The sequence below is a fragment of the Somniosus microcephalus genome, chromosome 27 (assembly GCF_052327205.1).
Source record: "Somniosus microcephalus isolate GS21.2 chromosome 27, FLI_Smic_1.0, whole genome shotgun sequence".
NCBI lineage: Eukaryota > Metazoa > Chordata > Chondrichthyes > Squaliformes > Somniosidae > Somniosus > Somniosus microcephalus.
Window position 1 is genome coordinate 3,706,360 of NC_141013.1, and position 10,864 is coordinate 3,717,223.

General features: G+C 48.8%; 1 protein-coding gene across 1 annotated transcript in view; it reads left to right on the plus strand.

The window, feature by feature from the left end:
• The first annotated feature begins 875 nt into the window (after positions 1 to 875).
• Positions 876 to 10,864, plus strand: part of rasgrf1 (Ras protein specific guanine nucleotide releasing factor 1) — a 129,677-nt gene continuing 119,688 nt past the window's right edge. Inside the window, exon 1 of the mRNA XM_085968376.1 lies at positions 876 to 1,377. Within this exon, the coding sequence (XP_085824502.1) occupies positions 1,102 to 1,377 (276 nt within the window). The 5' untranslated portion in view covers positions 876 to 1,101. The remainder of the gene's footprint in view (positions 1,378 to 10,864) is intronic.

Below are 10,864 nucleotides of genomic sequence, written 5' to 3' on the forward strand. Positions count from 1 at the left end.
TCTCTCTCCCTGTCCCTCTCCCTCTCTCCTTCTCTCCCTCTCTCCCTCTGTCCCTTCAACCCTGTGTGTCCCTCTCTCCCTCTCTGTATCCCCCTCTCTCTCTGCCTCTCTGTCCCTCTCTCCCTCTGTGACTTTCTCTGTCTGTCTCTCCCCCCCACTCTGACCCCCTCTCTTTCTCTCTCCCTCCCTGTTCCTCCCTCTCTCTCTCCCTCCTGCCCTCCCTCCCTGTTCCTCCCTCTCTATCTCTGTCTCTTTCTCTGTCTCTCTCCCCTCCGTCCCTCTCTCCCTCCCTCTCTCACTCCCTCTCTCCCTCCCTTTTCGCCATCTCTCTTTCTCCCTCTCTCTCTCTCCCTCCCTCTCTCTCTCTCTCTTCCCCTTACTCCCCCTCTCTGTCCCTGTCCATGGTGCTGAAATTAGGCTGAGCTGAGCTGAGCTGGGCTATGCTGAGCTGGGCTGAGCTGAGCTGCGCTGGGCTGAGCTGAGCTGGGCTGAGCTGGGCTGGGCTGAGCTGAGCTGGGCTGAGCTGAGCTGAGCTGAGCTGGGCTGAGCTGATCTGTGCTGTGCTGAGCTGGGCTGAGCTGAACTGTGCTGTGCTGAGCTGGGCTGGGCTGAGCTGATCTGTGCTGTGCTGAGCTGAGCTGGGCTGATCTGTGCTGGGCTGGGCTGAGCTGTGCTGGGCTGAGCTGAGCTGAGCTGGGCTGATCTGTGCTGGGCTGAGCTGATCTGTGCTGTGCTGAGCTGAGCTGGGCTGATCTGTGCTGGGCTGAGCTGAGCTGAGCTGATCTGTGCTGGGCTGAGCTGAGCTGATCTGTGCTGTGCTGAGCTGAGTTGGGCTGAGCTGGCCATCTATTGGAGTTTGTAGCAGCCACGGTGAAGGCAGCTCATTTACTGTTTAAAAATAGAGCTCGGCAGGGACAGGACGCGGTGCGAGATGCTCGAAGGAAGAAGATGATGTAGAGGCAGGATTTTCGGGAGCTGTGTTTGGTGCATTTTTGGAAGGGGCTGGGGGATTTAATTCGAGTTCTGTGTCCCAGCAACTTAGTGTTGCCCGCGGATCGGGACTGAGGGGATGTGAGGATTGGGACCGCGCGCTGCGGCAAAATGCAGAAAGGGCTCCGCTTGAATGATGGGCACCTCTCGTACCTGGGGCTCCTGGCCAAGAAAGACGGCACCAGGAAGGGCCACCTGAGCAAGCGGAGCTCGGACAACACCAAATGGCACAACAAGTGGTTCGCCCTGCTCCAGAATATGCTCTTTTATTTTGAGAATGATTCCACCTCGAAAGCCTCCGGTCTCTACCTGCTGGAGGGGTGCGTGTGCGAGAGGGCGCCGACCCCCAAACCATCGCTGTCAGCCAAGGAATCCCTGGAAAAACAGGTAGGAGACAGACTGCACCGAGCGTCCAGTGCCCAGAGCCCCGTGCCCACGATCCAGTGCCCAGTGCCCTGTATCCAGTGCCCAATATCCAGTGCCCAGAGTCCCCTGCCCACGGTCCAGTGCCCAGTATCCAGTGCCCTGTGTCCAGTGCCCAATATCCAGTGCCCTGTGTCCAGTGCCCAATATCCAGCGTCCAGAGCCCCGTGCCCACGATCCAGTGCCCAGTGCCCTGTATCCAGTGCCCTGTATCCAGTGCCCTGTGTCCAGTGCCCAATATCCAGTGCCCAGTGCCCCCTGCCCACGGTCCAGTGCCCAGTGCCCTGTATCCAGTGCCCTGTGTCCAGTGCCCAGTATCCAGTGCCCTGTATCCAGTGCCCAGTGCCCTGTATCCAGTGCCCAATATCCAGTGCCCAGTGTCCAGTGCCCAATATCCAGTGCCCTGTATCCAGTGCCCAATATCCAGTGCCCTGTATCCAGTGCCCTGTATCCAGTGCCCAATATCCAGTGCCCAGTGCCCTGTATCCAGTGCCCTGTATCCAGTGCCCAATATCCAGTGCCCAGTCAGGGTTCAACCAGATCTCCACAGGCTCCTGGCTTTGTTTGTTTTTTTAATAAATTTAAAAAGCTGTTCAATCTTCAGACGATGAAGCCGCGAGCTGAGTGTTTCTGGTTATTGGAATCTTTGTCCATTTAAAGATTCACAACTTTATCACTCGGGGTTTAAAAAATAATAATAATCCCAGTGCAAACACTGCAGACCGCTCCCGCCAAATAAATCAGGGGCAGAAGGACAGGAAAATGCACCGTTTTAAATTGAGACTAAATCCATTTTGGTGCATGGAATTTCATGAATCGTTAATATCGAATTTCTGGGGGAATTTGAGCAGAGGCAAAATCACCTTTAATATAATCATATAAAACAACTTTACTTTGCAAGAAAACGCCTTTATATGCCTCGTGTTTTGCTTGGATCTGTGATTTTTAAAATAATTAATCGGTAGTTGGCTTTATCAAGGCGATGTGTGATTCTATTTTTAACAGTTAATCAGTCACAACACGAGCAGCGAGGAGGCAGAGGAGCGAGAGACAGACTCCTGGCCACACACACACACACATTTTAATTGATCTTTGAAGTAAAGCCGCTTCCTGCAGAGAATGCAAGATTACCAAATTGCAAATCAATAAATTATGCAACACCTCAGATGCGGGGTTTATCAACAGTAAGACAAAGTTAATTAACCGTTGACGGGTGCAGGAGATGTGTCTGTGTGACGGGAGCTGGTTAATCTGCTGACAGGCAAAAACAAGGCTGCTGGACTTTGGAGACTCAATGGCGCCGCCCCACGTTTGGCAAGGGGACTGCAGCACCCCCAGAAACCCCCCACACTCTCTGACATTCAGTGCTTTAACTATCTTTGAATCCCCAATTACATTTTTCCACCGTTTTTACTGATAAAGCAGCATCTCGATTTCAAAATTCTCATCCTTGTTTTCAAATCCTTCCATGGCCTCGCCCCTCCCTATCTCTGTAATCTCCTCCAGCCCCAAAACCCCCCGAGATCTCTGCGCTCCTCTAATTCCGCCCTCTTGAGCATCCCTGATTATAATCGTTCAACCATTAGTGGCCGTGCCTTCTGTTGCCTGGGCCCTAAGCTCTGGAATTCCCTCCCTAAACCTCTCCGCCTCACTACCTCTCTTTCCTCCTTTAAGACGCTCCTTAAAACCCACCTCTTTGACCAAGCTTTTGGTCACCTGCCCTAATTTCTCCTTATGTGGCGCGGTGTCAAATTTTGTTTGATTTACGCTCCTGTGAAGCGCCTTGGGACGTTTTACTACGTTAAAGGCGCTGTATAAATACAAGTTGATGTTGTTGTTGATATCAAAAAACACCCAAATCCATTGTGAGGGCAGTTTGTTTACGCAGGGGGAAAATGTCTGAACGTCAAAAAACTTCACTGTCTGGGAATGTCGATTCCCAGATATCCAGACATCCCTTTGTCATAGGATAAATATTAGTGATGTCCTTGCCTCGATAGTGTGCCACCAAGTGTGTAAAAGTATTCCCGAATTAAGCACCCGTTGCTCTCTGGTGTCTGTTATTATTTATATAATGCCCTTATTTCCTGCTGTAATGTCTGTGTCTCTATCTGACACATTAATGTCCCGCAGTATCAGTGAAATAGTCAAACTGCCTTCTGCAGCCACCTGCCACTCAAGGATTGCTTTCTTCATAGAAGTCAAAACAAAATTAAAAACTTAATGGATTCAGCTTGTATCTATTTTATATATAAATCAAAACAGGTGCTGACTTATCGAAATATCAACGTGTGGCGGTTTCCATAGGAAGACTTCAGGCAAATGGAAATAGGGAGATTTCAGACCACTGCAGGGAAAGGTTCCTGGGGTGGATGATCAGCAAAACAGGGCAACACATCCAGTGGGCTTAAATCTCCCTTCTTCAAGGGCCCTACACACTCACACTCACACTCACACACTCACATACACTCACTCACACACAGACAGACACTCACACACACACACAGGCACACACACAGACACTCACACACTCATTCACACTCACTCACTCACACTCACACAGGCACACTCACTCACACTCACACAGACACACTCACTCACACTCACACTCACACTCACATACACTCACTCACACACACACACAGACACTCACACACTCATTCACACTCACTCACTCACACTCACAGGCACACTCACTCACACTCACACAGACACACTCACACACACTCACACACACTCACACACTCACTCACACTCACTCACACACACACTCACACATACACATTCAAACTCACGCACACTCACACTCACACACACTCACACTCACTCACACTCACACTCACGCACACGCACACACTCACACTCACACACACTTGCACTCACACACACTCACACACACACTCACACACACTCACACACACACTCACACACACACACTCACACACTCACTCACACACACACACACACACACACACACTCACACTCACACACACTCACACACACACACTCACACACGCACTCACACACACAGGGTTTGGATAGTCCCCAGTCCTACAGCACAACCTGTAATCAGCTAGTGAAGCCACAAGGATTGCTGGGCTGTGGTCTTGGTGCAGTGGGGGCTCTCTCTGTGACCAGGGCTACAACACACTGTGTTACTGAAGGAGAGGGAGCCTCACTCTGCATTTGACTGGAGTGTCCCTGGCCTGGGAACCACAGTGGGTGAGGAAAACAGAAAGTTCCCCAGTAACCACAAAATGCAAAATGCACCAGAGATGTAAATGCCTTGATGTACCAGCACCAACATTGACGTTTGGTCACTAATCGGGCCACAGAGTCTGAGAAGCTGTAAGAATGGTTGAGCTGGGAATGTGGGAGTGTGGGGCTGGTGTAGACCATAATATTAATGCATGTGTGACTATAGAAAATCAAACTTGTATTTATTTATTTAGCACCATATCTTGGCAATGAATTCCCCATGTACACATTGTGTCTATCATCTTAGTTACATATTACCCTGGGCAGGTTGGGTTCCTGTTTTACTGACACCGTTATTACTATGCTGAATTTCCTCAGAATCTCCCTCCCAGCTCAGTATTCCCCCCAATCCCCCTGTTGCACAGACTAGGCTTGTACTCCCTCGAGTATAGAAGGTTAAGGGGTGATCTAATCGAGGTGTTTAAAATGATTAAAGGAGTCGATCAGGTAGAGAGAGAGAAACTATTTCCTCTGGTGGGGGGAGTCCAGAACAAGGGGACACAACCTTAAAATTAGAGCCAGGCCGTTCAGGGGTGATGTCAGGAAGCACTTCTTCACACAAAGGGTGGTGGAAATCTGGAACTCTCTCCCCCAAAAAGCTGTTGAGGCTGGGGGTCAATTGAAAATGTCAAAACTGCGATTGATAGATTTTTAAAGGGTTACGGAGCCAAGACAGGCGGATGGAGTTAAGATACAGATCAGTCATGATCTAATTGAATGGCGGAATAGGCTCGAGGGGCTGAATGGCCTCCTCCTGCCCATGTTCTCTCCCTTCACTCACACGTGGGGTACAGTTCTACAGGACTCCTCCTGCCCACTGCCCATCCTCCAGTAGGGGTCGCTGGTTAGCAGTCCAGAGTGAGAGCTCCGGCTCAGTCTGGGTTTTTCTTCCCAGCCAGGGCACTGTAGTTCTCCCGTTGTTTCAGCAGAGTTCAGGAGGTCAGCTAGATCTGCACCAACCTGGAGCTTTACCTGGGGATGCATTTAATCACTGAGCCGCCAGGGGGCGCTCTACCTTGGCATTGAGCGGGCTCCTCCACCGGGATGGGCTCACCCTCTGGAGAAGGGGAGTTCTCCCTGGTGTCCTGGCCAATATTTATCTCTCAGCCAAAAACCTAAAACAGTTTATGTGATCATTATCACGTTGCTGTTTGTGAGATCTTGCTGTGTGCAAATTGGCTGCCGCGTTTCCTACATTACAACATTGACTCCACTTTAAAAAGTACTTCATTGCTCTGTGAAGCGCGTTGGGACGTCGTGAGGTCGGAAAAGGTGCTATAGAAATGCAAGTCTTTCTTTGGTCTGTGTAATTAAATGTCCTGAGATAGTGGAGTAACCAACAACAACAACTTGCATTTATATAGCGCCTTTAACGTAGTAATACATCCCAATGTGCGAACCATACTGGAATATAGTGAATGGAAAGCAGCACTCGGTAAAACAGGTAACAGTTGTGACGAAAGGTCATCGACCCGAAACGTTGACCCTGTTTCTCTCTCCACGATGCTGCCCGACCTGCTGAGTGTTTCCAGCATTTTCTGTTGTTGTTTCTAATAATTGTGCCTCACATTTACTCCGGCACTAGCCAAACCATCCTGGGCAAATCTTCTCCAAGATTCTGGGCCTTGGAGAGGGTGCAGAGCAGATTTACTAGAGTGGTTCCAGGGATGAGGGACTTCAGTTATGTGGATTGACTGGAGAAGCTGGGATTGTTCTCCTTGGAGCAGAGAAGGTTAAGGGGAGATTTGATAGAGGTGTTCAAAATCATGAAGGGTTTTGATAGAGCACATAGGGAGAAACTGTTTCCAGTGGCAGGAGGGTCGGTAACCAGAGGGACACAGATTTAAGGTGATTGGCAAAAGAACCAGAGGGGAGATGAGGAGAAATTTCTTTACGCAGCGAGTTGTTGTGATCTGGAATGCGCTGCCTGAAAGGGCGGTGGGAGCAGATTCAATAGTAACTTTCAAAAGGGATTGGGAGCATTATGCTGGATTTAACCAGGCAAAACCCACACTGCCGACTAACACTGTGGCCAATGGAAAGGACAATTGGGTGTGGTCTATAAATAATGGGCGGCTAACCTGACATCGCCTATTTTATATTATCGCCAAAAGTTCAAATTACCCAACTTATCATTTCTGATTTCCAGCACTGGGTGTTTATATCAGGAACAAAGAGTGACTCATTTTACAAAAACAACAACAACAGCTTGTATTTATATAGCGCCTTTAACATAGTAAAACGTCCCAAGGTGCTTCACAGGAGTATTAAAAGACAAAAAATTTGACACTGAGCCACATAAGGAGAAATTAGGGCAGGTGACCAAAAGCTTGGTCAAAGAGGTAGGTTTTAAGGAGCGTTTTAAAGGAGGAAAGAGAGGTAGCGAGGCGGAGAGGTTTAGGGAGGGAATTCCAGAGCTCAGGGCCCAGGCAACAGAAGGCACGGCCACCAATGGTGGAGCGATTATAATTAGGGATGCTCAAGAGGGCAGAATTAGAGGCGCGCAGATATCTCGGGGGGTTGTGGGGCTGAAGGAGATTACAGAGATAGGGAGGGGGCGAGGCCATGGAAGGATTTGAAAACAAGGATGAGAATTTTGAAATCGAGGCGTTGCTTAACTGGGAGCCAATGTAGGTCAGTGAGCACAGGTGTGATGGGCGAACGGGACTTGGTGCAAGTTAGGACACGGGCAGCCGAGTTTTGGATGACCTCAACTTTACATAGGGTGGAATGTGGGAGGCCAGCCAGGAGTGCAAGGGCAGAGACCGGCGATGTTACGGAGGTGGAAGTAGGTGGTCTTAGTTATGCTGCGGATATGTGGTCGGAAGCTCACTTCAGGGTCAAATATGACACCAAGGTTGTGAACAGTGTGGTTCAGCCTCAGACAGATGTTAGGGAGAGGGATGGAGTCAGTGGCTAGGGAACGGAGTTTGTGGCAGGGACCGAAAACAATGGCTTCTGTCTTCCCAATATTTAATTGGAGAACATTTCTGCTCATCCAGAACTGGATGTCGGACAAGCAGTCTGACAATTTAGACACCGTGGAGGGGTTGAGAGAAGTGGTAGTGAGGTAGAGCTGGGTGTCGTCAGCGTACAGGTGGAAACTGATGCTGTGTTTTCAGATGATGTCACCAAGGGGCAACATGTAGATGAGAAATAGGAGGGGCCAAGGATAGATCCTTGGGGGGCACCAGAGGTAACGATGCGGGAGCGGGAAGAGAAGCCGTTGCAGGTGATTCTCTGGCTACGATTAGATAGATAAGAATGGAACCAGGCGAGTGCAGTCCCACCCAGCTGGACGATGGTGGAGAGGCATTGGAGAAGGATGGAATGGTCAACCATGTTAAAGGCTGCAGACAAGTCAAGAAGGATGAGGAGGGATAGTTTAGCCTTGTCACAGTCACAAAGGAGAGCTGTTTCGCTACTGTGGCAGGGCGGAAACCTGATTGGAGGGATTCAAACATGGAGTTGCTGGAAAGATGGGCACGGACTTGGGAGGCGACAACACATTCAAAGACTTTGGAGAGGAAAGGGAGGTTGGAGATGGGGCGGTAATTTGCAAGGACGGAGGGGTCAAGGGTTGTTTTTTTGAGGAGCAGGGTGATGACAGCAGATTTGAGGGAGAAGGGAACAGTACCTGAGGAGAGAGAACCATTAACAATATCAGCTAACATGGGAGCCAGAAAAGGAAGTTGGGTGGTCAGCAGTTTGGTGGGAATAGGGTCGAGGGAGCAGGAGGTGGGTCTCATGGACAAGATGAGCATGGAGAGGTCATGAGGGGAGATTGGAGAGAAACTGGAGAAAGATGTGAGTTCAGGGCTAGGGCAGGGGGAACCTTAGAGGAAGTTTGGCCCGGTGGGCTAGGGGAAGGAAGGGAAGTGGCAGAGGCAGCTGAACAGATGGTCTCAATCTTAGAGACAAGAAGTCCATGAGCTCCTCACACTTGCTATCGGAGGTGAGGGTGGAGGAGACAGGGGAGAGGGGTTTAAGAAGATGGTTAGCAGTGAAGAATAGGAGCCGGGGTTTATCTTTGTATTCCAGAATGATTCTGGAATAGTGAGCAATTTTGTCAGATGAGGGCAGGACCCGATAATGCTGTATGTGGTCCAGCCAGATCTGGCGGTGAATGGCTAAACCAGTTGTCATATCCGTTCAAGTCAGCGTCCCTTGGATTTAAAGGAGCGGAGATGAGAGCCGTACCAGGGGGAACAGCCAGGTTGAGAGAGGGTAATTGTTTTAATGGGGACTAGGACATCAAAAGTGGTGGTGAGGGTGTGGTTGAGCAGATCGGTAGCTGCAGAAATGTCCTGGTGAATGGAGGGCCAAAGGCTGGGCAGTTGGGCTTTCATAAGTGCAGTTGTAAGAGAGTTGGGAGAGAGTTTTTTCCAGGGGCGGACACAGAAGGAAGCAGAGTTGGGGGGTGGTGGGGAAGGGGGATGTGGGTGGAGAGTGAAAGGAGGAAGTGGTCAGAGATGGCCTTATCTGTGATTGACACGATGGGAGGCCACAAGAGATGGCAAGGTCGAGGGGGTGGCTGTGAATATGGGTTGGGGAGTTTGCATGGAGGGAGAGATTAAGGGAGGATAGGAGGCGAGTGAACTCAGAGGAGCGAGAGCGTGATGAATTGAGATGGAGGTTGAAATCACCGAGGATGAGAAGTCGCTCAGTGCAGAGGCTGAGGGAGGAGAGCAGTGAAAATCTTCAGCTAAAAAGAGGATGAAAGTAGTTTTTTTTTTAAATGTTGAATTTGAATTTGTTAAATATTATCAATGGCCATGATGTGAATTTAGTTCATGAAATAAATGTATTGCGATGTCAACAACTCCATCTGTGTGAATCGTGCTACATCTCCAAGGTTCTGGGCAGCAGGAAGTATCTGACAGGAATGCTTCCTGTCTCCAAGCTCTGGCAGAAAGAGCATTGTCTGTTCTAGTCAAAAAATAACATGAGCATCGAGCGCATTGATGTTCCAGGGATAATATTGGCCAACAGCTCCCGACAGTGGGAATCTATCTCCTCTTCAAAGTGTGAAGTCTCTCAGATGAAGCTTTGAAGAATTTAACTTTGCACCAACAACAGACGGGAATCATCCAGCCATACAGACCAGGGAGGTGTAGTCTCGGTCGAGCTGACGAATCTCAGCCAGGTTCCGTATCTATATCAGTTCATGTGTGCAGAGTAAGGTGGTGTGTAGCTATGTAGGATACTAATGGATATCCCATGGCATTGCTCCAAGCTAGTCTGGATCATGGTTATGATGTTTAGCTACTAAGAGGGACCTTTGTTTAAACTGATCTGGCCCCTTTAAGGCCATTGCTCAAGGGTTCTCAATTGGAATGTGGTCTAACTTAGCAAATCCACATAACTTCAGCAGCTTGTAGACTCCTGAGGTCAACTAGAGGTTAATTGCACCTGTCTTGGGGAGAGGCCAGTTTTCAAGTTCAGAAAAACTGAAGAAAATCATTGCCTTTCAAAAATAGAATTGATATATTTTGCCACTTTGAATTGTAACATCTGAAGTATGACACCTGCCTTGTGATGGAGACATATTCTAGCCATAGTTAGATAGATATATGTTATACCTCTTTAACATAGTGCGACTTATCCTGTGCTGTGCTCCTGGGTAGTTCCGGATATGCTCTGTGGTGTTGAATGTTTACTGTGGCCCCTCTACAGTCGAAACATGATAGTGACTCACCCATCGGGGGTAGTTCAGGACATGCTCTGTGGTTTTGAATGTTTACTGTGGCCCCTCTACAGTCGAAACATGATAGTGACTCACCCATCGGTAAAACAGCTGATTTAGAACGGAATAATATTTTTGCAATGTAAACTTGTCACGCTGCAAATACATCCTCTCACCAGTGGTGGCACTGCAGCACCTCCACTGGGGAAGGAGAGTGTCATTACCGCGTGACCAGTCAGTTCCCACTATAAATGTGGACAAACAAAGTTATAATGACAAGAAGTGCATAAAATATTTAATATATTTATAGATAGCAGCACTTACCTCTATAACAGTGTGTATCATATCTCTTTTTTTAAAACTGGGAAACAATCACGTGTCACAGTGCAGTACAACAAGATTGAAAAGAATAAAGGGACGAGGTGGATCAGGAAGTAATGACTAGGGACAGCGGGCTTGGGTTTAAAGATTGTAGGAGGATGCAAAGTTAAGGAAGAGGAACTGATC